At 45.8% G+C, this 27,371-nt stretch overlaps 1 protein-coding gene across 1 annotated transcript in view; it reads right to left on the bottom strand.

Moving 5' to 3' along the window:
- Positions 1-6,557, bottom strand: part of znf536 (zinc finger protein 536) — a gene marked incomplete at its 3' end in the record, with an annotated part of 52,716 nt that extends 46,159 nt beyond the window's left edge. Inside the window, exons 1-2 of the mRNA XM_071532516.1 lie at positions 6,496-6,557; positions 1,247-3,555 (exon numbers count right to left, since the gene is read on the bottom strand). Coding sequence (XP_071388617.1) covers positions 1,247-3,554 — 2,308 coding nt within the window. The remainder of the gene's footprint in view (positions 1-1,246; positions 3,556-6,495) is intronic.
- Between the last annotated feature and the right edge of the window lie 20,814 nt (positions 6,558-27,371).

Below are 27,371 nucleotides of genomic sequence, written 5' to 3'. Positions count from 1 at the left end.
CCCGTCCCATGTTCAAACCCATCACACTACACGGGCATGATAAGGACTTCATGCCTCTGTGAATAAATAAACAATTTCGTCTCCACTGGTGGAATTAAGTTGCTTACAGCCTTAAGCTAAGCCACTCTGATTTATATTTATTTATATTTTTCTCTCAAAAGACTTAAAAGCACATCCCCGCTTTTGCAAATGAAGTTCACCAATTTTTTTTTGACCTGCTTTATATGTATATCTTTAATTAGTGTCTTGTTTAGCTTAAACCGACTGATTATCGCGTAGTCGTGACCTAATTACCGCGCGTGCTTCTTAACGCCGGCGTGGCGCCCCGAGGAGCGAGCGAAAGTTACCTTTAAAAACTTGTGTAATCATTAGCAACGAGCCTCCCTTAATCCTACTAAACATACACTTTATCTAGCCCCGGCCGGCCTGTGTTTGCTGGGTAAGGGGGTGGGGGTGGGGGGGTGCGGTTGTCTCCGACGTGTTTATTAAAGGCGTGTGTATTAATCGCTGTGGTTAAAACGAGTCCGTCCCCACGCACCCAGTCTTTACTCGCGTTCCGCAGGGATCTAGTGCTGCTAACCTGCAGACGTGGATGCAATGGTGAAGCAGGACTCTCCCTACTTGGTGTTCTCTAGAGTATACTGAGTTCTGTACGGCCTAATGTGACTGGCACCGACAACAAAGCAGTGTTTCGGGGAGTTGTTTTTTTGTGTACAGTTATTGCCCTGCCCTTTGTAGCAAGAGTGCGTGTACCTGAATGTGTATTTAGTATGGCCTCTTCTCTGAAAACTCTGAGTGTGTGTGTGTGTGTGTGTGTTAAGGATCCTGTATAAGCAGACCTCTCTGTGAGGGTGTTTGATGGGTATTTGAACAAAGGCGTTAAGTATCTGAGTTATGTGCGGAATGTGTGGCTCTGATTCGTTGGTGGGTACTTTTTGTGGGCTTTTTTTTCATTCCCTTTTGAAGAGGGAGATTTGATAAACCCCACACACCGACACTGACACACACACACACACACACAGACAGACCAACACTAATACACTTTCAGTGATTCTTAGTGAAAAGTAAGGAGGTAGGATTGTAAGATTGTGAGACAAAAAAAAACATTGAATAGCGTCTATCAAAAGAGGAAAAATAATACCCAGGTGTATGTCAGGAGATAAAATATAGATCCCTTTGTCCACAGACTGACCAAAAAATACAAGTGGTTATCACTCATCATTATGTAATAATGTTCTTTTCTTACCTGAGGATGGTGAGGAGGGGTGTGGGCTGTCATCCTGGATGCTGCCTGTCTGAGAGTGGCCTCCCCCGGCTCCACTCTCCTCTGTCACGTTTGATGACCCCGGGGTGGTGGAGCGGCTGATGGACTGGGACTCCGGGTCGCTGGCTGACCCGCGGCGCTCCTCCAAGCCCTGCTGCTGGAGCGCCTCCTCCATGCCTCTCCTGTCTTTGCTGTGGACTCGGGAGTGGACGACCATTTGGTGGTAGGTTCTGAAGACCCGGCCGCAGTCGGGGCACTCTGTAGGCTTCTCTTTCAGGCTGGAGAGGCCGTAGTCGAGGCCGTGGCTTCCTAAACCGGCCAGGCCTCCGGTAGCCCCGGCGCCGCTGTGGTGAGAGATGAAGTCGCGGTGGCTGTCGTAGCCTCCTCCGTCCTCCTTCATGGACATCATGGCACCGCTGGCGGCCTTGGATCCCTGCAGGGCCTCAGAGAGCTGCTTCTGCTTGGAGCTCTCGGTGGAAGCCATCAAGGAGTAATCGTGTTTCTCCTTAGAGAAGGAGGCCATGGCCCCAGCACCACCGCCCATCTCATCTTCCTGCCCATGGGGCATATGGTGCTGCTGTTGCTGCTGCTCCTTGGGCATGAAAGCTCGGTCCATAGCCATGCCACGAGCCATGATCTGCCAGGCCTGGTAGCTATTGAGGGGATCCATCTCTGCCACCTTAGCGGCTGCCTGGAGGCGCTCCATGCAGCTGGATTTCAGTGGTGGCACTAGGTTGAGGCAACCCAGGAGTGAGCGCTTCTCATTCTCGCCCAGCCCATGGCCCATACCTGCTGCCATGGGCCCCAGCAGCTTCCCCAACATCTCCTTCTCCTTCATTGCTATTCCTGCTTTAGCCAGCATCTGGTGCTGCTCACTCAGGCCCTGTTTGTCTGGTGAGAGGAAGCCTCCCTGCAGACAGGAGATGTATCGGGAATAGAGGTTGGCATGAGCCTCCTGAGCCAGGCTACTCATGCTGTTGACTGAAGCCATGTCCTGCTCGCTGGGTTGGGGTGGCTTGCTTTTGATGGCCAGCTTGTTGAGATGCACCTTCATGTGGTTCTTGAGGAACCAAGGTTCCTTGAAGCGGCGGCCACAGATTTGGCAGCAGTGTTCGAAGGAGTCCTTGTGCTTGCGCATGTGGCCCTTGAGGAACCAGGCTTGGCTGAACACCTGGCCGCACACCTCACAGCGGAACTCATTGGCAGGCTTCTCACCACCGGCACCACCACCACCCTGGCCCTGTGTGGTCTCAGCTGTGATGTGGGCCTTCTCCACGTGACTTATCAGCTCTTCTTCCTGGGAGGCAGCAAACTCACACAGAGTGCATTTGTAGGGCTTGTGGAGGATACGGATGTGGCGGTCCAGCTCCTCACGCTTCTTGAACTTCCCTTTGCAGAAGGTGCAGCGGAAGCCTGTAGTTGGGTTGAGGGACTGTTCATCCTGGGTGCCAGCCGGCTTGGGTGAAGAAGAGGGCTGGGAGAGGGAGTCTGGAGTGCCGAGGCCTGAGGGGGTGAGGAGGCCACAGGCCGAGCCTGGCTGCTGCTGATGGGGGTTAGTGCTGCTGCTGAGGCTCACATGGGGCTGGTGGTGCTGTAAGGGTTGGGCTGTCTGGAGCAGACCTCCGCTGCCTCTCATTTGCTTGTCCCTCAGGATGGCCCTCTCCTCTAGCTCATGCAGCAGCCGGTTTTCTTCCCGGACACGACCGCGTCCCTTACCCAGATTCCCCAGCTTGTGGGTGCGGAGGTGGATCTTCAAGTTGCCCTTCTGGGCAGCTCGGTGGTCACAGTAGGGACACTTGAAGGGCTTCTCTCCCGTGTGAGTGCGCATGTGCAACGACAGGATGCTGTTAAAACGGAAGCGCTTGCCGCACAGCGGGCAGGGATACTTTCTGTTCTTGCGGGCATCATCTTCGATATCATTCATCTGGGACATGATGCCCAGGTTCTGGCCATTGAGGAACTGCTGCAGGTCAACACGCCCGTTCAACCCGCTTAGTGCCCCCGCGTCAATGTCTCGGTTGAGCTGGTTGGCTAATAGGGCCATCTGGCTGCTAATAGGTTGGCTGGCCAGGGCTGCGTGGTGGGTCTTCTCGTCCAGAGGGGTGGCTGCCTTCTCCTCAGGGATCTGTTGGGGGCGGTGCAAGTCAGGAAAGGCGTGTCCTAGCTGGGCGGTAAGCTGGTGGAGCTTTTGGCTGATGGGGTAGCGGCCATTTAACACCGCACTGCTCAGATGGGCGTCAGCGTCAGGCACTGCCGACGACACACCAAGGCACAAACTTGAGTCCTCCATCCTGTAAAAGATAGAAAGACAGAGAGAGAAAGACACAAGGGGAGGTCAGTCACGGTTTGCTTTTTAGTATGTATTACCATCAATAAACCCATTATAATTCTTTGAATTAGTATGAAACATTAAAAATGATGTAGATTGTAGAATAAGATGCTGCGTTTAAAAAGAATATGCCATGGTGGGAGTGAGTGTGTTATTCTTAATTGCTATTCTTATTAAAAATACAATACAATCTGACCACATGTTCAGGATGAATGTTTTACTTCATTTAGGAAAATTACACTCATGCTGTGTCATTGACTATGATAAAATAAAATTCTCCTTTTTTGATTCGCAGCACTGTGTGAATTGTCAGAGCCGAGGGCCTGGAGAAAAACTGTGACTCCTCAGAACTTTCTCAAAATGTAACACCATTTTGGATGGAATAATTACTCCGTAAACACAGTGAGCGGTGTATAATTAAGCTACTTGTGCCCATCCTATCAGAATTCCTCCAATTACACGCCTTAATGAAACGGAGCAACGGCATTGTCGTGAAGCCACCGCAATACTACAATTATGATATTAACAATAGCACTTAAAACCAAGGGGTTACTCCAGTAAACACAACAGTCTTATCTTGGTGCCGCGACACTTGTCTTGGCGTAATATTCCATTAAAGAGCCACACTACATTTGATGTGAATCACTTTGCTCTCCCTCTGTTTCTTTCTGTTCCCTGCACTCTCTCTCTCTCTCTCTCTCTCTCTCTCTCTGTCTGTCTCTCTCGCTCTCTCTACCTCACTCTCTTATGGTTTCCAAGATGGAGAAAACAACAGTTGGTCGTATTGAAATGGTTCCCAATGCATCAGAAGTCTATAAAGCATGAAAAAAATGTTTAAAACGGGCAAGCACACCCTCAGTCTAAAAGGAATAAGCAAGTGCTGGCGACTCTGGTCCTTGTGTTTGTGATGCTACCAGCTCCATAACAAAGGACAATGGTGTAGTCCTGGGTTACCATGTCTCAATTTCCACTGAGCATTTTGTGCTGTCACAAAACCTGTTTTCATTTCATATCTGTAACCTCAATGAATAAATAAAAAAAAGAATAACATTGGTTTTAATGCATATCCATCTGCTCTCCAGATGGAGGGGTATAAACATCTATCTGCACACTTCCTCTGGCTGCTGGCAGGGGTCAAACCCTCAGAAACAATAACCACGGTTCTGCTTTGGTCAACAAAATATTGTATAATATCTCATTAAGCTGATTAGTATGCTGCCTGGTAACAGTGGCAGCCACTGTGCTATAACGCATGATTATAATCATCAAAAATCCTTTCAGGGTGAGGCAGTCTAAAGCGCTGGCATTAGGTGAGTTCACTTTTAAGGGGGAGTGCGGCCAGTTCAGGGAGCTTATGTGCCCAATCTGGCGGTGGCGGGGGCACGCCCGCCTTAAATATGTGCACACATGTGCCACACACACTTAGCAGGGATAAAGGACAACTGAGCTTTTGTCAGACTCTGTCTTTCTCCTCGGCTTTCTCTTTGTCTCTCCGTGTCTGTCTCTGTCTCTCCCTCTCTCTAACTATGATTCTAAAGAGGAATCTAAATTGTGCTTTGGTTCATTTGTTTTCTCGTTCATTTGAATTTTTTCATCTCTCTCTCTTTCTCTCTCTCCCGTCAGTAGGAGGCTAGTAGACATAAGGGCTGCCTGTTCTTTTAGCCACTGGCCCCTCCAACACACTGTTGATGGTGGATTCTTATCTCGCGGACATGAATTAGACACTGTGACCGGCTTCCACTTCTGCTTAAAAGAATGCGACGCTTGTGGGCTGCCCTTTGAATTCTTCTTATTTCTCCGCACAAGTATCGTAAAGCAATTCAATTGAATCCACCAAGAACATAATGGACATGTTATGTTCTGTGGGCTTATGTGTAATGGCTAGACATGCTTCTGTCAAAGCCTACTTAAATTTATGACAGATCGTACGAGCTTGCTCTCATGTGACTCGGAGAACGCCGCGCTCCTCCAAGATATAAAACATTTTGAAAGCCTAATAGTAAAAGGCTGATATTGAAATAGAAAAATATATGTACATTTATTGTGAGACTAATATTGGGAGAATAGCAGGGGGAGATAAAACTTTGTTAGACTGCTTAAAACGACTCAGGTCTTAAATTATATTTATGTGACACCCCAGCTTCCATCACCAAGCGTGCCTATATCGGAGAAGACCTTATTTGAATGGGCCCTTTTTACAGAGGCGGCTGCCTTTTGGAATAGAAATCTGTGATTTAAACTAGGCTGATGAGCTGTTGCTCATTTGGGGAGATAGCAGCTTGCCCTTTTCTTCAATTTGATTTCTGCCTTTATCTTTAACATATAACAAAGGCAGATAGACAATGGAATAATGTGAAATGAACTGACGAATCCAGTTTGTGTTTTTTTTTTATAACGTATCCTGGCTGACGAGCGTATGCAAATGAGGCACATTAATATGCTTGCCTTGCTCCCGAGTCATTTTATATTTTTTCCCCTGATTAAAAAGGACATTTCTTATGTGACATCCCCCCTCCGCTCATATCAACACACACATGCGAGGGAATTTGAGGGTGTGTACAAGTAGACGCACACGCACAGGCAGAGGCACACACACACACACACACACACACACACACACACACACACACACACAGCCCTTGGACTATAGACAACAATTCAATATGCGAATGCCCTCTAAAAGACACTGTGAACGTGGTGCAGCTCAACCAGCATTATCAAATGGTGTGGCTGTCCACAACAATCACCTCAACCACCTTCTCTATTTTGACATAGTCTCGACTGGTGCTGTTAGCAATCACATGCAAAATACCATGTCAAATATACAGAAGCACCAACTCTTCACAATATAAAAGAACATCACGATTTTTGAAGATTAAAGGCTGAAGTTTGCCATTCTTACCGATTGTGTTGGCAGCACTTTGTCCCTACGAAGGCTCACTGTCTCTGACATGGCTTTCAGACTCGTACACCCTCTACTAGTATCTATCTCCTGTTACCCTAACCTGTATAACCTTATCACTGCCTGGTGTGTGCAGCAATGCTGCCTCATTAAAACTATTGGCTCATCCGATGCCTCTACAACCACAAAGACTTCCTTTAGCATTTTCTCACAGAGGTTCAGTTGTTGTCTTTACAGTTTGTGGTTTAATATTCAGCAAAGCACTACATGCACCCATACACACAGTAAATTACACACACACACACTTTCTCTCGCTCTCGCACACACACACACAAAACCTGATTTCACTTGGTTTCTCTTAATGCATTTTCTTCTCTTTTCTCTTCAAGCCTCGGCTTAATTATAAGTGGTATCTGTGACACAATGGAAGTGTATTTCAGTCAGAATTTGAATGTGCTCAGTTCATTTCTGTCTTATCAATATTAGCATGCATCATAAATGCATAAGGGATTTATATGTGCTCCTCTATAATTGTAACTGTATAAATTATTGAAGTATATGAAAGACAGTTTCAATATTAGGAAAAAGGCTACCTATTACAAATTCATACAGAGATAAACAATTTCGAACAAATTCAACTTCCGAACATAATGCTTCTTAAATCTACGACTGGATCTCCATTGAGGTCCCTTGAGTTCTGTCATAAAACTTTTTCTCTGACATTTAAGACAAGAGGAGGAGGAAAAAAACCCCCGAAAAGGATCGAAAACCCATTAGTTGGACTTTACTTTGTTATTTTGGCATGTATCGACACAAAACCCATCGACTAATCACAATGCAATACCTCATTAAGTCCTAATGAACAAATTCATTGCATTAAACAAATCAATCATTATTCACAATGTGCTGAATTCCATCATATTTGCACCAGATCATTAATGAGTCGGATGGGGGGGGGAAGAAAACAGCAATCTGACGTGGAAGGGAGAATGTGAGTGTTTACCATATGTTGCATGTACTGAGAGATGAATGCTAAATATTTACTGATTACACAACCGGCAGAGACATTCTGCTCCAATCAAAAGCTGTAAGTATGGTAAGACTGCTTTCAGAGTACAAACAAGACTCGCTAGTCATTTCGAAGATCATTTATCTCCGGTTAAAAGTTGGAGTCAGTGCTTAGCTAGGTACAACAGACCAGATATGAGTTTCTCCCTGGCTCGTGTTTAGTCTCTATTGCAGGTGGTCTTCGCAACGAGTCTAATTAATCCAATAAAAAAGCTGGCTTGTTTTCCTTCCTCTCTCTCCCCCTCTCTCGCTCTTTGACTTCACTGCATTATTACTTTCTGTAATGAGGCGAAAACACTCTGAACCGCGCATGGAAGACACAGTCACACAAACCCCTGCCAGTTTCAATCCTAACTCCATCCCATGCCTAGAGCCTCTTGATCAAAACTCATAACTCTGCACTATCAAAAACGATATGAAGCTTCAAAAAAACGGATTCTTCAATTTGACGATAGAAAAAAAAAAAAGAGGCAAAGTCGGAGGCATGACTAAGATCAGATTTCACCTATATCCAGTTTATATGGGGATTTTTAAAGGGGGTGTTTTTGTTATGTTTCTTACAATTTTATATCATTATCTTCAGTCTAAGAAACACACCTGTGAAGTTCTGTCAAGTGCAAATAAATTAGAAATATTTTTAGTGTTTTATTCTCTAGTGCCCCGCTCCCTCCTAAAGAGCTACAGGCCGTTTTGTTGTTGTTTTTGTTGTTTTCAGAGGCCTGAAAGAGCCGCTGCTCTGATTGGCTGGAAGTCATAGAGCATCCAACCCAAAACGTAAGCTGATTGGTCGACTCCAGTAAAGTGAGTTTTCCGCATCGCACACCAAAAACGTTCTAATTGACCCGTTTCAGAGGTGTCGTCTTCTTTACTACGACTTTGGCAAAATAGCAAATTTTCTGTTTTTTTTTTTTACCACAAACAAGGTGGAAAACCCATGAAAAGCATTAGATTATCTGTTTCTAAAGCTGGAACACAGAGCAAACAACAAGCGAGGGAGGACAGACTCAATAGATCAGCGAGCGAACAGGAGCCTCTGCCTCTCTCCCTGCCTTTCTCTCACACAATATGTCATTGAGGGCCTGTTTAAGAGGCCCTGTCAACAGGTAGTTCAACTTTCAGCTCATCCCCGCCGATCAGCGGGAGCCCCCCCCCCCCCTCCCTCCCCCCCCGACGGAAAGAAAGGAAAGACGCGGGGAAGAGGAGGTGCGGGGGGGGGAGGAGAGAGAAAAGAGAAGAGCGAGAGAGAAAAATGTTGTGGGCCTTTTTATCCGTCCGTCCGCTCTGACAGCCTTGTGAGGGGGATGCCATGGGAGGAAGATCAATGCGGGACAAGCGGATTCCCACAGTTCATTGTTCTGGGCCGGCCAAATCATCTTCCCAAGACGGCCGGGAGCTCAAAGCTTCCCTTTATGATAACCATCCCTGGTATTATTCCCACTATGATGATGATGACCCGCAGATGTCTCTGTCCCCGTGTGTGTGTGTGTGTGTGTGTGTGTGCATCTGTGAGTGCCTCTCTTCCCCCCTTCCTGAGTGTGCTACAATAGCGGTCACAGCGGTGCGGACAGACCCCCGGCAGCAGCGAATAAAGCCGGCCGATGAGCGGAGGATTAATAGCGCCGAACATTTGTTAAGCAGCCTCTGTTTAGCGAGGTGCGGTGTGACAGGAGCGAAGGAGGGAGACCGAAAAAATAAATAAAAATTACAATAACTGACGTGATAATGATAGTGGAAGCGGCTAATCACACATCTACCCTGCATCCATCCCGCATTAATACAGCAGTTACTGCGGCGTACTCTTTTGTTGATGTTGTGGGGCGCAGCTGAATAGACGCTGACATCAGGGGCGAGGCCGATATATCCGTATCGGCGTTTTATTAAAAAAATCAGATATCGGCCTGTCCGAGCGGATATGATAGAAGTTGACTTTTTTTTTTTTGGGACTCGACGGCTTCTGGTTTGTCAGTCTATAAAACCTGCAGTGAAACCTGCCTCACTCTGGTTTAAGGAGCTGCTAACACACCTGAAGGAATTTCATTAGTCTGGGTTTCAGTGGAGAGTTTTAGTGTCCCATGATGGTCTAAAACAGTGATTCTCAACTTTTTTCATATCTAATGTAATCCACATTAGGGCCACAGACCACCATCTGATGAGATTTTGTCTCTCTGACCCAAATCTGAGAATATTTGTATTCTTTGATATGATTTTGTACAGAAATCCATGACTGTCTGTATTGTAGGTAGAGAGATAACAGTGAAACTATGATCAATACAATCATAATTCTACATTCTCTAATTGTTTTAACTTCTTGTAAATTAAATAATGCTGAAGTTTAACAATTCATCAATTTGCTGGGGACCCCCTGGAACCCTCTCAAGGACCCCTGGTGGTCCCAGGACCCCACGTTGAGAACCACTGGTCTAAAATGCTGTTTCAGAGGCTTTTCCCACCCTGGGAAGAATACAATTCTGGTGGAAACAGGAATTTTTTGGCATGAAAGTTATCAAAGATATTGAATATTGCCACAAAATATCAGCATCAATGTAAAAATCAAAAACCCATATCGGTCGAAGCCTAATTGACATTGGCAAAACAGATGATGTCTCTTAAATGAATGGGTACTGGCAGGTCCGCTGTGCCTTCTGGCAGCTGAACGGCAAATAAAATTGGAGTTTACAACGCCCACATTTTAAGACTCGAGTGCTTATGTGCTGGTACTGAATCTGCTATGTGAGAGGGCTCTAGGATCAGTCCTCAGAGCCAGGATGTCCCGGGTCTGCTGGTGTTCAAACTGTGGACCTGATGGTTCTGCAAAGCTCCGGATGTAAAAAATCAGTCCCCCAGTCAAATAGTCATTATTATAAATGACTAAAACACTTGTTAGAGTGGAATTCTATTAAGTCTGGGCTACTCTGTTTCTGTGATTGAGCTCTTCTTCCTGTCAAATCAGTTAGAAAACCAGGCCACTTGTGTGTGTGTGTGTGTGTGTGCTTGTGTGTGTGTGTGTGTGCTTGCGTGTGTGTGTGTGACAACAAACATGGCAGTCTACAGTGATCACGCATGGTTAGCCTGCGGGTAGAAAGAGGCCAGAGAGACAATGACCACAGTGTATCTGTCACAGCTTACATCATCTGCCTCCCTCTGCACTGCATGTGAATACAGCCAGCACACACACACACACACACACACACACACAGACACACACACACGTGAATAGGTCACATCATTATGGGGCAGCGTTCCCTGTAAGTCTCTTGCAGGACGACAGCAGTGATGACATGCGAGATTCAGACAAGCTTTTGTCTTTTTACCGTCCCTCCCCGCCCCTGCGAGTGACTCATGTTCTCAGATCGCACACACACACACACACACATGCACACGCACACACACACACACACACACACGCCCATGCTTAAATCACTGGCAGCAGCGGCAACTTCTACCTGCGTAACGCGTGTTGGCAAAATGGAGCCTTGCCAGTTGCACTAAAACAAAGTCAAGTTCAATCTCACTCTGTTTCTCAGGTGGTGACTGTGAGAAAGAGACAAACAGAGAGAGAGAGAGAGAGAGGGAGGGAGAGAGAGAGAGGAAGAGAGAGTAGTTGAATGTCAATACGGCCTAAATAACAGAATATCAGAAATAATTGCTGTTTTCTTCCACTCACGCTGGGCCCGTTCTGGTGGAGTTTTGCATAATGACTACAATCTTGGGGGGTGGGGGTGGGGTGGGTGGTGTGTGTGTGTGTGTGTGTGTGTGTGTGTGTGTGTGGAGGTAATAGTGGTGGGTGGAGGTGGTGGTGAGGCAGGAGGAACGGGAGGGGGAGGCGGTGGGGGGGGGAGGGTGTTGTTGTGACAGGTGCTGGAATCAAACCGGGGAGGCAGGGGAGACAAAGGTTCAATTTACTAAGAGGAGCCTTTAATTGTTGCGCGGCTAATTAAGAGAAGAAGGATCTTTTTTACACTCCCAACTATTTACCGCACAGTGTATGCATACATTGGGAGGTAAATTGTGCCTCCAAGCCAAGTGAGAGCTGCCGCCTATGTAAAGGAGTCACAGCGCGTGTGTCTGTGCACGCGTGTGTGTGTGTGTCTGTGTGTGTGTGTGTGTTTAGGAAAAAAGGGAAAGGTGCTACGTATCTTTTCACAGCTCCTCTGCTGTCGGGAGTTTGGGACTTTCTTTTTTTTTTTTTTTTTCCCCACCAAAACAAAAGTCTATGGCTAATTAGCAGCGCTCATTACAGGAAGCGAGTCAGGTAATTATTTTACATCACGCTGCCGATAATTGAATGATTCTTCAATGTCTGAATGTCTGTTTGAAAGTATCTCTTTTTCTTCGGCTCCCTTTTTTTTTTCTTCTCCCCCTCGTTCTCTTTGTCTTTGAGGGAGATAAGAGAGAGAGGGAGGCTGGATACAGGTACCGCCGCCATATGCTCTTGAATGAAAAAGCACTTCTGTCGAAGCAAATGGGATTTTTAAATATTGAAACTGCCGCATGTCTTTTTAATATGGCCATGTTAAATCTCTCTTTATTCCATCACTTTGATAAACTCCCTCTTTTCTATCTCTCTCTCCTCTCTCACTTTCTGCGTCTCTCCTTTTCAGCTCATCTGAAGAGTTTTGAAGGGAACTTTCGCTCTCCGAGAAGTACTTAAAGTTGTTATGCAACCGTGCTGCGTCTTTCTTCTTTTTTCTTCTTTTCTTTTTTTTTTTTTTTTTAAAGCAGCACACATCCTGTTTAAGAAAGCAAACTAATCTTATCAAAGCCATCAGGAAGCCGAGACTTGAGTGGAAATGCTTGCGATTTCTCTCTGCATATGTTACGATATCTCTTAGTGGCCTTAACCGCTATTGTTCTGACTCCTCGCTTTGAGCGGGGAAAGAGGAAGAAGAAGAAGAAAAAAAAAACCAAAAGAAAAAAAGCACCGTCCTCTCTCTTCTTCTTTCTCTCCTCACCCGCTTCAAAGTCGGATGCGTTTTCCGACGAGCTAATGTGGCACTTAATATAAAAGGAGGGAGAGGAGGGAGAGGAGGAAGGGAGAGAGGGAGAGAGAGAGAGAGGGAGAGGGCATTATCAACTTTAAGGCCAGGGTGTATTTATTACAGGCTAATTGTAGCAGAGGAAGTGCTTTAGAGGGGCGTGGGCCTCCGGGACACCAGAGAGCATGTTTATCTATCAGACTTTATCAGAAAAACACCGTGGCGACTGCTCTTAAGATCAGAGACCGGGGGAGAGGAGGAGGAGGGGGGGGGTGAAGGGATGAAAAGAAAAGATGGAGAGAGGGAGAGAAAGAGAGAGAGAGAGACGTGCCAGCGAGTCGGTGCCAACGCCTCGGCGAAAGGCGGCCCGTGATTAAAGCAGGAAGGAGAAGTTGGGTGAAACCTCAGAGGAGCTTTTTTTTTTTTTTTTTTCATTCACAGGCCTCTCTGCAAACTGGACTACAAAACGCACTCCCACACACACACACACACACACACACACAACAACAAACATGTGTACAGAACCGCACATGAGCAGAATACACAAGTGCAAAAGGTGACGAAAGGGTAGGAAATCTTAATCTGAGGTCCAAAGGTCAGTGTGTGTGTGTGTGTGTGTGAGAGTGTGAGAGTGTGTGTGTGTGCGCTTCTACACTCATGAGCACAAAATGTCCTCACAAGGCTAGACAGATGAGAAAAACCTACAAAGTGAGGACATTTCCCTGGATTAGGATTTGAGTTTAGGGTTAACATTAGAACCAGGATTAGGTCTAGATTAGGGTTCTCACATGTAAGTACGGCAATGCAAATGTGTGTGTGTGTGTGTGTGTGTGTGTCAGGTACGCTCTGGCCCGTGTCCCAGGATCCCTTGCGTCTGTCCACACACAGAGGTTCGGCTCTCTGCCTGGGCCAACACCGCATTTCTCTCATTCTTCCCTGCCCCGTCTGACCTTCAGCATCATCACTGACTTATCTTCCACAACAAAGGCTACAGTGCACACACTCATTAAAAACGATCCACACACACACACACACACTTGTGTACATGAATATGTGGGTGAGAGTGTGTGTGTGCGTGTGCTCTGGCGGGGGGCTAAGTTCATTAAGGCAGTGGATGTTTTTAATGAAAAATGACCTCTCTGTAGTGCACTCTATGAACCTCTCCCCTGAGATCACACACACACACACACACACACACCCCACCACTGCATTCCGACTTACACAACACTGACACTCTCCTTTAATTGTCCCTTTACACTGCTAAGTGATACTACGCCCCCTCTTCACACACACACACACACACACACACTTGCACTCGTGTTCACCCCGTACTGTACACATGTGTAAAGCGCACACGCGAACATGCATACATAACGCGCATCATCATCATCACTCGGCTACGCTGTTTACGTTGCCATGGCATCCGGCGGTAAATATTTTCTTCAAGAGGAATAGCTGCAATGAGCAATTTAATCAGGGGTCCTAACCTCTTTATATTATGTTGATGGGAGGCCCTGTGTGACAGTTGTAATGATATAGCGGCGGTGCTGTTAGTTGAATCTACCGAAATATGTAAAATGAACACATCAAAATGCTCGGCAGGGAAGAGAGGCTCTACGATTTCCATCTGATTAGGTGCTAAACTAAAAGAAATGCATTAATGAAATCACAATCGCAGTTCGGCGGCGGGCTTTGGGGAGGGGTAATTTGTATCTATAAGAGGCACAACCGCAGTCATTAGGCCAAGCGGTTGCTATGGGTTGCTAGGGGCCTCGCGACTAATATGTTTATGATAGAAATATCTTGACATTTACAGCAGGCTTGGTGAAAATGTCTGACGGCGGCAGCGATGGCGACGGCGGCGGCGGACTCCAGACTTAGCTTAGCTCGGCTAGCCCGGCTGCTAACTGCCTGTGTGTGTGTGTGTGTGTGTGTGTGTGTGTGTGTGTGTGTGTGTGTGCCACTTGACGGAGCGCTGAAGAGGCTGCATCAATTTCGCAATCCCTTTCCGAACGGACAAACACACACACACACACACACACACACACACAGCTTCTCAATCCGCGAGGTCCAGAGTGGCCCTGGGGTGTTGCGGGGCGGGTAAAAGGGGGGTAGGGGATGGGTGGGGGTGGAGGGGGAGGGGGAGGGGGGGGTTTGGTTATAATCTGTGTGCCCTCTGCCATCTCCCATCACCGCACACCCTTCTTCTCCTCCTCTCCGCCCCACCTCCCTCGCAATCCCCCCCCCACCACCACCACCACCACCCCACCCTCCTCCTCTTCCCTCCCATCCCTCTCCATATTTTCTCTCCCTGCATCTGATTAAGTTAACAATGTGGTGTTATTTGCATGCTGATTTCGCAGGTCCCCCTCTCTCTCTCTCCGTCTCTCTCTCTCTCTCTCTCTCTCTCTCTCTCTCTCTCCTCGATTCTCTGACAAACAAGAGAGGCAGGATCAGAGTAATGTGATAGCACAGCAGCCAGCCAACGCAATCTGCCTCAAAGACCAGGTGTGCGCAATCCACCTCCCTCTTAATTCCTGCCCCCGTCATTTCTCCTGTTTTTATTCCTGCTATTCTTCCCCTTTTTTCTCCCCCTCCCCTAGCTCTTCTTCTTCTTCTTCTTCTCCTCTCTTCTCTCATCTATCCCTGGTGTGTTTATAAGGTTGTATTATAATCAAATCTGGAGCGAGGGAGGCCTGTCTTTTTTTATTAATTATAGGCCGCAGCTGATGCGAATGTATTCCGAAAGCATCTTCAAAATAGGTCGGCGGTACAGTTTGCTATTCTTATCACATTTAAATGTCAACACGGTGCAAAGCCCTACAAATTAGTTCAGGCAGGCTTCAACCCCCATTTAACATTTAAAGCGCCATTCTGTAGGGCTCAAAGAGCGATTTAAATCAGTTTACACACACACACACACACACACACACGTATATATACAGAGATAGCGCTTCGTCTTTCAAACTTCTCATTTCAACACAGACATTTAACTGCCAACCTTTGCCTGAGAGAATTTGGCGCGGCGTTGAGAGGGAGGGAGGGAGGGGGGCCGGGGGGGAGAAAAAAAAAAGGGGATGAGAGAACAAAAAAAAGAGATATAAAGCAACAGAAACAATGCATTAGCTTTCATGAATAATAAATCTGGCCGTCGTTCCGTGCGATGAGAGATCCAGGTTTTGAGCGTCTCTGCATAAATCCACCGTCCGAATGAATAAATCAGAACAGGGGGACATTTTCTTGAGCTCTAGCCTATAACTGGTAAATAATAACAATGATATGAAACGCATCTGTTTATATGCAACGCCAGCTAACCCCTGTAGAGCAGCGCAGGACAATAGGAGCCTAGCACTGTTGTTCTACATATTGGTGGCGAGGCATACCAAACAGAGTTTACCCGTCTTATACATACACACACAGATCTATTGATACAAACAAACATAATCAAGCGATATGAATCACGTATGATCCGACATAAAACAGTCTGCATTCGTATCCTCGACAAAACACAATTGTATTATCCTTCTTTCAATAGGAAATCTGAGATGGCTTGCTATGAATTAAAAGCTTGATGCGTCGGACGTGACGGATGGACATAATGGGGAAAATGTAATATTACAGAAGTTAGGCATCACTGGTTGAGTCCCAGGATTAAAATGGTTTTTACACTCTAAACGACTTTGTAAGAGCACCTGTTGAGTTCTAACTATTATCAAAAGTATTGCATATATCATAACATACGAAAGCTTTTTTGTTTGTCCAGGTGAGAACAACGCCATTCGAACTGGCACCAAGAAGACTGAAACTGTCTCAGTCCTCTAACAAGAGAACTGTGGTGCAGTTTGTTATGAGTGAGAACATAATCCAACCAATTACACTAAACGACCCAAAAACACAAGGGTTTATGGGTAGAAGGAGACGGATGTTGACATCTGATAACCAGCAGCTCCTCATGCTTGGAAAGCCTAGCAGAACAAAATGAAGTCTGGACTCAGTGGTGGAAAGTAAGTAAGTACATTTACTCAAGTACTGTACTTAAGTACAATTTTGAGGTACTTGTACTTTATTTGAGTATTTCCATTTTATGCTACTTTGTACTTATACTCCACTACATTTTAGAGGGAAATATTGTACTTTTTACTCCATTACATTTATTTCACAGCTATAGTTACTAGTTACTTTTCAGATCAATATTTTATATTTAAAACATTTGATCATCTTTAAATAACTATAAAATAGCATTGTTATAGATTAGACTACCAAAAAGTATAGCTAAATTGTTAAGATTAGCTTTACGTTGACAACTTTAAAATGCTGCTTACATGTACATGTATGTCAATAAATCAGTATTAATATTCCAATAATTCATGAAAAATATAACTCTCTAAATGGGGACAGTTTGCATAATGAGTATGTTTACTTTGATACTCTAAGTACATTTTGCTGCCAATACTTATGTACATTTACTTAAGTAAGATTTTGAATGCAGGACTTTTACTTGTAATGAGTATCTTTACATTGTGGTATTGCTACTTTTACTTAAGTAAAAGATCTCAGCACTTCTTCTACCACTGTCTGGACTGATGCTCATATATAGCTATTTCTTCATGTGTTCTTAACTGGTATGAACACCAGAGAAGAAGAATGCAGACAAGGCCATGTCCCGCCACCAAAATCTCTAACCTAGTGGGATGACAGGTGACCAAAACTCTGTCCAATGAACAAGCTACTTGTGAGTCATTTGACTTTTGTTTAGCATTAGACTTTTGTTTAGCTTTAGTTTAGACTTTTTGGTTGGCTTGTAATTGGGCAGTTTGAACAAAAATTTCAACAACTATGATTCAGACCAAAGAAAACAAATCGCCGGTGTGATCGGACCCTAAAACTGATACAGCTTTATAAAGCAATGCAATATGATGCGGCACCAAACCGGTGCGTTCAAACCATAGGGTCCAATGAACACTTCTGACCTAACTGCCAGCGAATCCAGTTGCCCTCAGGAGAAGTGTGTGATGCATGCACGCACACACACACGCAAGCCGCCGCATTAGAAGGGGGGTAGGAGAGAGTAAAGGGGGTGACGCTCGGCCCCGGGGAGGTGTTGGCCCTGTCAAGCTGTTTCACGCCATCGAGATGCAGGATCAACTACAAGCCTGGGAGTCACTCTCTCTCTCACACACACACACACACGGTCTTACACACACTCAGCCCTGGAGCAGTAGGCTTGTTATGAGACTTGCTTTGCCTCGTTACACTACTGACCCCGGTTGCTCCAATGACTGTATGAATGTCTGGGAGGGACCAAGTCAAGCAAACAAAACAGACACACGGATCCAGTTTAGACTGAAGATCGCTATATACTCCCATACAAGGCCTAAAGGGATAATATGGATTTTTAACAAGCCTAAATTTTTCACAGTACTTACTATTGAGTTCAGTCAAATCACTCACAGTTGTAATACGATGTGTGTGTGTGTGTGTGTGTGTGTGTGTGTAGGCGCACGTGTGTCTTGGGGGGCGGGGTCAAGGGGAGGTTAGGTTTTAATAAGAGATATGTTTTCTAGTCCCAATCCTTTCACTAGTATTGCTAACAAACACTCACGTCTCAATACTTAGTAATAATAGCTACTATGTTGTTTTCCTATATGGCAATGCATTTTAAATGAGAAAAAAGCAATTGTTCTAGATACATGCATGAATTAGTTATTAGCTATTAGTTATGTGTATGGTTCGTCTATATGTGAGTTTGTATTAGTTACCCTAATATGAGAACATGGGTTTATGGGTTATGAGCTAGTTATTTCATTACTTAGTCTATGGTTATTGTATATAGGATTATGTATATATCAGTCTAATATGAGAACTATGAGTCTAATATGAGAAGTGTCAGTGTCTATGGTTTTAAGGCTTGAGAGTAAGTTATTTAGTTAGTTATTAGTTAGTCTATGGTTACACTACAGCCGAGTTATTATACATTAGTTAGCCTAATATGAGAACAAGAGCCAGTGTAGGGGTCACACAGAGACTTCAGTATCAGCTTACATTTGCCCTATTGCATCAGCATAAGTAACTGAATCCTAAGAGCTAACTAGCTTATAAGAGACCCAATCCCTCTGACTGGCTCTCCTCTACCTCTGGGCTTGGGCATGACTGTCTCTTTCCCATCCAGCTCAAAGCCGAATGCTCTATGGGTGTGCCTAATGTGGACGCGCTGAAATGTCAAAGCGTTATATATCCTTTTACGCACAGAGCGGCCCCTAAGGGTTTAATTGACTATGCTGTAAAGTGAGTTTGAGAGCTGCGGGAGCGCGGGATGAAGATGAATATGTTTCATTAGAGGGCAAACAGAGCCTGATGGCTCAAATTGGCATTGAAAGAGGAGGAAGAGTCTAATATAGATGAAAAATACATTTGTCCGTCCACGATAAAGCGTACAGGCGTAGCTGTCCACTCCCTGGCTAATCACCTTTAGTGAACTTGCCAGGGTAGCGATTCTCCTTCAGCGCGAGCGTGTTCCTCCTCCCTCCTCCTCCCTTTTTTTTTCTTCTCCTCTCTCCTTGATGGCCCCTGTCTCTCCCTGAGCCAAACATGGAAGGAACGAGCTTCCAACGACTGCCTGGCGACTTCAAATATTCATCAAACGGAGAACAGAGGAGAAGACAGAGGGAAGAGAAGGGGCCCCACCACTATCCCGCGGTCTTCGTTTACCAATTATCCTGAGTACCTGCTGACAGGTAGGTTGTCACAGTGTCTGCCTAGCCACCCGACTCCCCTCATCTTCTCCCCCCTTCAACATCCCATCACTTCCCATCCCGCTCGGCTCCAGCCTGCCTTTGCCGCTCGCTCGCCGCGGAGAGGAAGCTCCTCGCACCTCCGGGCAAACGGGAGAAGACAAGAGGGAAGAAAGAGGAGGAGGAGGAGAAGACAGAGGGTTTGGCTCCCCGTCTCGCGGCTTTGATTTGGGAAACGGTTAAGAGCGACAAGACAGATGACGGAGAGCTTAACGGAGTCAAGTCGAGGAGTTGAGGAGGTAGCTGTCTGCTGCTCTCCCGCAGGATTAGACCGATATGACTTTTTGAAGCCCGATGCCGATATATTTTGGGGATTGAAGCTGCCAGTGGCCGATATTTTTTTGTGAGCTTTCCCAAGAGTTCCTGGTGGCTCAGTTGGCTAAGGTGCATACACCATGAAATTGTGAAATCCTGGGTTCAAAGCAAGGTACTTTGTTGCATGTCATCACCTCTCTTATCTCCCATCATGTATTGTCTTTCTCTCTACTGTAAAACTATCCAATAAAGCAAGAATGTCAAAAACGTGACCAAGGACGATTCCTCCACCAGATTACTGCAGAAGTTTATTCTTGTCAGGGTGGAAAAGGCTCTGAAACGGCCTTCATACCATCCCGGGACACTAAAACTCTCCATTGAAACTCATAGGAATGAATTCTTTAAGGTGGGTTAGCAGCTGAGTAAGATAAAATGAAAAAGTAGGGAAACGCCATCTTAGAGGTGGACAACACTGACAGGCCAATATCCGGTTTGTCATAGGCGATATACTGGGCTGATATCGACCCAATATATCGGTCTAACCCCTTTCTCTCGTTCCTCTCCCTTTCCCGCTGACTCCATCTCTCTCTCTCCGACAGCTTCTCTTTCTGGGAAAAAACGCCGGGAAGGGGTTTGAAGACAGGGGCCTACCTCCCCCCCCCCCACCACCACCACCACCACCACCCCCCGCCGTCTCCTCCCTGTCTTTCCGTCACAGAAACTCAGCCAGCCAACGAACACGAGTGAGACAAAACATAACCATAATGGCTCATTAAAAGGAATGGAGACGACTTAGGCAAACAAAGCAGCCTTCACCGGGCTGTCACCGAAACTCCTGTGATGGTGCGTCCAAACGCGCGCCGGCGACAGGGAGGCGAAAATGACTCCCTCCCACCCGAAAAAAGCTCCCGACGGTTTGGAGTGTTTTGACTGCGCTCGCCGTGTCTCTATTTGTTCAGTGACAAATCTAATGTGTGCACAAGCGGAGTGACAGACTTACGGCGCCCGCTGGGGGGAGGAGAGGAGTAGAAGTTCGCTCGCTTCCTCGACTCGTTGGAGGGAGGAACCTCTTAAGAGGAGACGGTACGATTCGACTGTCCCAGGTGTGAGGGAAGTGTTTGTGTTCAGGTGTTTCTGTCCTTATGAGGACGTCACAAGGATGGAGAGATGAGGAAAGTCCTACAAAGTGAGGATAATTTTGCTTGTCTTCTGTCTCTATCCTTATGAGGACCTCACAAAGATGGAGAGATGAGGAAAGTCCTACAAAGTGAGGACATTTTGTCTTCTGTCTCTATCCTTATGAGGACGTCAGAAAGATGGAGAGATGAGGAAAGTCCTACAAAGTGAGGACATTTTGTCTTCTGTCTCTATCCTTATGAGGACGTCACAAGGATGGAGAGATGAGGAAGATCCTACAAAGTGAGGACATTTTTGCCTGTCCTCACTTACTCACACAGGGTAAATTTAGGATTAGGACTTGGGTTTAGGGTTAAGATTACATTTAGGATTAGTTTAGGATAAGGGTTAAGGTTTGGAATTTGGTGGTGAAGGTTAGGGTTAGGGAATGACTTAGGGATCCAATGGAAGATCCTCACACATATAGCGATAACAGACATGTGTGTGTGTGTGTGTGTGTGTGTGTGTTGTGCTAAGATGTGTTTCTTAAGTATTATGTAGCTTCTAAGGAGCTAGTGGCCCATGAGTGGCCTTCAAATGGCGTGGAGGTCCAGTCTGACTTAACACACAAGTCACTGGAGAGAGATACAAGCACACACACTCTCTGTCTCTCTCTCTCATACACGCACACACAATCTCTCTCTCTCCCCCCCCCCCACCCTTCTCTTTTCTCCTCTTAAATGCTCTGAATAAATGAACAGAAGATAGTTCGGGTCTCCTGTGTGTGTCGCGTCAAGGAGCCTCTTCAGAAAAAAGTGGCTGCCACTCACACGGAGAGCAAAAGAGGCTTCTCGGCTCCGTCTTTTGCCAGCCAATAAAAGTGTTACGGAGCATAGGCGGAAAGGAGAGAGTGAGAGAGAGAGAGAGAGAGAGAGAGAGAGAGGCGGTAATAATGTTTTTGGAGGTAACAGAGGCGGCTGGGGAACACGGGCCTTTATATTCATGTTCTTCTCCGTGATTGATGGCAGAAATAAATCAAGAAAGAAAAAGAGAAAAAAAACGCTGTGTTTCTCATGCTGCACTTATGGCATCGGATAACGGGGGAACTATTCTATTCGCTACTCTATACTTTTTTTTTTTTTTAACATTCCCGTATATCTCCGTGCCCTCGGCTCAGGTAAGTCTAGTCGTTCTGCCGAAGCTCTGCCACGCCTCGCCGGGCATGTTTCTCCGTTTTTTTCTCCCCCACCCCCACCCCCCCCTCTACTGGAGCCGGTGTGTGCCGCTTAATCCCATAGGCCGCCACTGACCCAGCGCCTACTGTAGCAAAAGCACAATCGTATCTGCTTAGCAATCCCTGAGTAATTAAAGGAAGGCCCGCACCATGCCTAAACCTCTCCCTGACACAGTGTTGTGTCTGCGCTGCATGGAGACGAGGAGTCATAAGAGGCTTAGGGCCCATGTACCTACCGCTCAGTGTGTGTGTGTGTGTGTGTGTGTGTGCATTTCCATGTGAGGCCCACTCATAAATAGTTAACAGAGGGGGGATACAGTAAAATTGCATTTGGAAAAGTAGAATTAAACACCTTTACCGGTCTCTTAATTACTATGAAGTCCACCTCTGTACCAGCACACTATAAATACCCTCCAACTCCCAAGAGGCCCTGGAGATCCGACTTGAAGCGAATGCGTGCAGATAGCCGTGGCCGCACGCACACACACACACACACACACACACACACACACACACAAACACACAAACACACACTCTCTTCCGCCAAACGTCCAAAATCTGAACCCGGCACATCTCAGAAATCGGGCCAAACCAAATGTCCTTCTGCGTATTTTGGGATCAAACTAATTCATTTCGATGATAGCTTAAAAAATTGTATCTCCAAAAAAAATGAGAGAAAGGAAATTTGAAGACAGCGAGAGAATGGCAAGAGACAGAAAGAGAAGAACGGGTGAGAGACAGCGTGTGAGGAGAGAGAAAAAAAGAAAGGAAAAAAGAAAGCGAGCGCAGGAAAAGGAGGGCCGTGGGGAATAAATGTGATGAATCCAGGTCTTAGGGGGAGTTCCAGGAGAGTAAAATAAGGTTGAACCTCAATAGGATCCGCATCCAGGGCAACACTACAATAAAAGTAGAAAAATCTTGACGGGGGAAAATGATCTGTAATTAGGACAAACAGCACTAAAAGCAAGTTCAAAGATAATTGTTTTTTCGGCGCGGGGCGCGTAACTGGTTTGTGCAGATTCCCAGGATGGCACGAGTTAAGAGAGAAAGAGCAAAAAAGAGAAAGAGAGAGAGAGAGAAGCGGGATGGAGAGAGAGAGAGAACTGAGCGAATGAAATGTGGAGACAGATGTCGGAAAAAGCGATAGCGAGGCTGCAGAAAGGAAGAGAGAAAGCGATCCTTGTGAGAGTCAACGGTTAAGGGGAAAAAGGCGACAAAGGTGAAGCCTGAGAGAGAGAGAGAGAGAGAGAGAGAGAGAGAGACAAACAAAGCGAACCCCCCGCAGAAATGAGCCGCGATCCATCATAAGACCAGGCATGAAGAAGAAAAAAAGAAAAAGAAAACCACAACAAGTGTCCCCCAACACACTTATCCCCTCACACATCTCCCCCCCCCAAAAAAAAAGACCTCTATTGTTGCCGTCTTTCACGACGCTCGGGCCTTTGATGGATCCGGCCCGGGCTGAAGAAAAAGCCCGGCTCGCCTTAGAAAAATGGAGCACGGGGGAAAAAAAAGTAAGATGGCTGGGGGGCAAGCTTAAACAAAGATATGAATGAAATTAAAAGAAGTCGGTGAGGTGGTGCGAGGGGCTTAACTTGGCTTTCTGGAGCAGCGTTGACCCCCGTCTGCTCACCTCCATACAGACTGGACTCAAAGAGGAATACTGTTCAGTTCGTAAAATGTCGCTCGCATAGCCAGTGGCCATCTAGTCTCCAAATCCAGAACCCAGAAAGCCAAGAGAATCTGACCTACATGATCTCGGCCAACATTGAGATGTTGAATAGACGTTCTGCACCAACGCTAAAGACAGAATCTGTAGTCGTCCATAGCTGCTGCCTGCATCGATTTGTGAAACCGGGACCTAAATGTCTTTCTGATAACAGTTTCCAAAGTTTTATCCTGCCATAATTTAATATTGTGAGATTTTAGCGCTTATTAATGTTGACGTCCAATTTGAATTCGACGGACTTAACAGACTTTGTTTGAACTCAGGCATCGACATTAGTCTTGTACGGAGCCTGGGAGTGGCCATCGGGAGAAAAATCATTTATGTCGTGGCCACGATTTACTGTAACGATATGCAATTTGAGCTCACATTTTGGTACAAATTGCTAAAACGAGCCTTCGAAATAGTGATATCGTGCTCACGATATATAATACATGCACTCTTCACAAGCTTATAAAGAGTCAGTGCACATATTGGTGATTACGTTTAAATGTGGCGTTGTCCTGGGTGTGTTGCAGCACCTGATTGTGTTTACATGGCCTGAAGGTTAAGTAGCTAAATATGTTGCAATATTTGGGGGATTTGCCTATTCAGTGTAAACAGACAGTGAATATTAGCATACCAAATTCTTACTAGGCCTATCTGCAATACCTAAAAGGTTCCTTTTAAGTTGCATTTTTTCCTAAAATACACAGTTTAATGAAATAGAGGGAACGAATTTTATGTCGTGCGCACCATTGGACTAAAACGTGCGCACGTTACAGTAAATCGTGGACTCAATATAACTTTTTTTCTCTCCCAATGGCTGCTCCCAGGCTCCGTAGTCTTGCAACATACTAACACTATCAGTAGAGGAAAATGTGCACTTCACCCCAGGAAATCCTTTATTTTTCAAACCTTTTTAACTGAACATTTTCAGTGCTGTACATCACCACGCGGCCTATGATCAAGGAGCAGGGAAAATAAACTTTTTTCTCAGATGAATCCAAATATAAAAGCCTATTGATATTCCCCATCTTAAAGTCAACCACAGTATGGTGACATACTGTACTGTCATTCGTTCCAGATCAAGTCAAACGGCACCGTCTCTAAAACGGTGCTATTCTGAAGAAAGTGTCAGGTGGACTTGGAACGGAAGATCCGCGTAAGAGAGAGAGAGAGAGAGAGAGAGAGAGAGAGAGAGATATATATATATTGTCTCTGCCTATTGTGTTATTATCTAATTCAGCCCCCTCCAATCTGAAGTCAACGCGGGCATGTCAGAAAACATAACATAATTGTCTTTCGGCGGACGAGAACTAAAAATACACAGACAATAGCGCCGAGATGAGCGGAGGCAAAAAAAAATAAATAAAAAAAATAAGAGAGAGAGAGAGAGAGAGAGAGGAGAGAAATTGTTTTGTCCTTCAGCGCAGTGTTTTCTCTCCACTTTTCCCACCCCATGCCAATGACTGCAGAATAAACGGATATGTGAATTAAACCCCATTGTTTTAAAAAAGGGATCCGCCGCTATATTTAGGCGGGCGGGCTTGTCCCCCCCCCCCCCCCCACCCCCCACCCCCCCACCCCCCCACCCCCCCCCCTCCCCACCCCTCTCAATGCGAACGAATTTGCCAGTTGTGTTTGTGTGTTTTATTTTCTTCCTTTCCTTTATCCCCCCCACCCCACCCCGCCATCTTCATCTGGGGCTACACATCTCACGTTGTTTGAACAAGTGCGAGCGGTGTGTCTATGCGCGTGTCAAGGCGAAAGACACACACACACACACACACACACACACACACACACACACACACACACACACACAATATAGTTCAGCCATGCGATTTTTGCAATTAGAAAAGACACAAAAATAATTATTCTGCAGCGCAGTCGGTCGACATATCCTGAGTCGACGATGCACGGATCACGTGTTTAATAAAAAAGGTTAATCAGTTGTTAATCAGAGGATTAATAACTTGTTATTTTCTTTACAAAACCATTAATATTATGCCATAAATATTTAATGTTGATGGGTCATTTTTTTTTTTTTTTTTTTGGGGAGTGGGGGGGGGGGTTGGGGTTGGGATGTGCGCTTGGCGATGCGGGGCAGAGTGAGCAATATCCAGGCATTAATGTGCATTAATCATGCTTTGGTGAAGACAAATAAATTCATTCATGTTTATTAATACAACCTTGGAGAAAACAATACTCTTTACATTATTCACCGAGTTATTAATAAAGGATTTATGAACAGGAGGACCACAGGACAGCGACTGGGGGGGGGGGGGGGGAGGGGGCCGGGGAGAAAAGAGAGAGGGAGAGGAAGAAAGAGAGAGAGAGAGAGAGGGAGAGAGAGAGAGAGAGGGAGGGAGGTCAGAGTCAGACTGCCAGGAGCAAAAGTTCATTAACGTTTAGGAAGGGGCACAAACGTTTAGGGAGGGGATAAAGTGTGTGTGTGTGTGTGTGTGTGTGTGTGTGTCTGTGTGTGTGTGTGTGAGTGAGCGTAGACCACCATTCGGAAAGCTGGGGGTTAAACAGAGATTTTCTGCCCTTACTCTTTTTTTTTTCTGTTTTTTTTTTCTTTTTAACAAATTACCCTGCCCGTTTGCTAATCAAAGCAAAACAAATATTGCTTTTCATTCGCTCCATTTGTTTGAATGAACATACAGACGTTCCCAAAATACTCATTCCCAGCTCAAATGTAATTAAATTGTGCCTTTAGTGAAAACATGCAGTGGTACTCCAATTAGTTGTGTTTTTGTCGTCGGGAAAAGAGGGAAAATGGCATCGGGCGCGCCCCGGGCACCGCGGTGTCCCGAAATGGAAGTATGTCTTGGCGGAGGAGGATAGGGGGGGTTTGGAGGGGTGGGGGGTGGGGGGGGGGTCGGGTGTTTGTGAGATGATGTTTGGGTGCACGAGGCTGATAGCGAGGGCAGGAAAAGTGTTTGCCGAGTTGGTGGGTGACTTGGAAATCTTTTATTTGTTGTTCTTGATAGAGGGAAAGACGTGAAGACGGGATCCGGCGAGCGCTTGACGGTGTTCGACCTGAACCAGCACAAAGTTTTCCACTATAAGATATTATGGCACAGTCATAAAAATCATATTAGAGCGGCTCTGGAAACTGTTTTGAACTGATATCAGAAAGATATTTAGGTCCTGATTTGATCAAACGATGCAGGCGGCGGCTATGGCCGACTAGATTTACACGTTTTTTTTAGTGTCGGTGCATTGCTATTCATCTTCTCCTCTCTTGTCTCTCTCTCTCTCCTTCTCTGTCCTAAATAGCTTATTTTCATTCTTTTTTTTTTTTCGCTTTCCGTTAAGCTCCAAATTGTGTTTTTATCGAAGGGGGCCCCGTATGGATCGCCCGGCAAAATGTCATCCGTCAAGCTGTCGATGAATCCATCCTTTCATTTAACGATCAGCCTACCTGATATGCATTTTACATGGCTCCATATACCTTTATTGGGAATCGATGGAAAGCAAATAATGCTGGAAGCCAGTAAGCCGCATGTCTGACGGGGGGGAGGGGGGTCGTGGGGGGGGGGGGGGGTGCGGACATTGGTTACTCGTCAATACTGCGCGCTACTGTTCTTAAGCTTTGTACTGTATATGCCTGGACGGGTGTAATTTTGCGGAGCCTGTACAGTCCCATCGCTGTATCCTCCGCTCGCCTTGTCTTCCTAAACTAAGAGAGAGAGAAAGATTGAGTGAAAGAGACAGAAAGG

The sequence above is a fragment of the Centroberyx affinis genome, unplaced genomic scaffold (assembly GCF_046629955.1).
Source record: "Centroberyx affinis isolate AG114_WGS23_722 - 3 ecotype Tasmania unplaced genomic scaffold, CSIRO-AGI_Caff_v1 ptg002202l_1, whole genome shotgun sequence".
NCBI classification, from domain to species: Eukaryota; Metazoa; Chordata; class Actinopteri; order Beryciformes; family Berycidae; genus Centroberyx; species Centroberyx affinis.
Note: the sequence above shows the minus strand (reverse complement) of the source record. Positions and strands in the feature narration are given on the sequence as shown.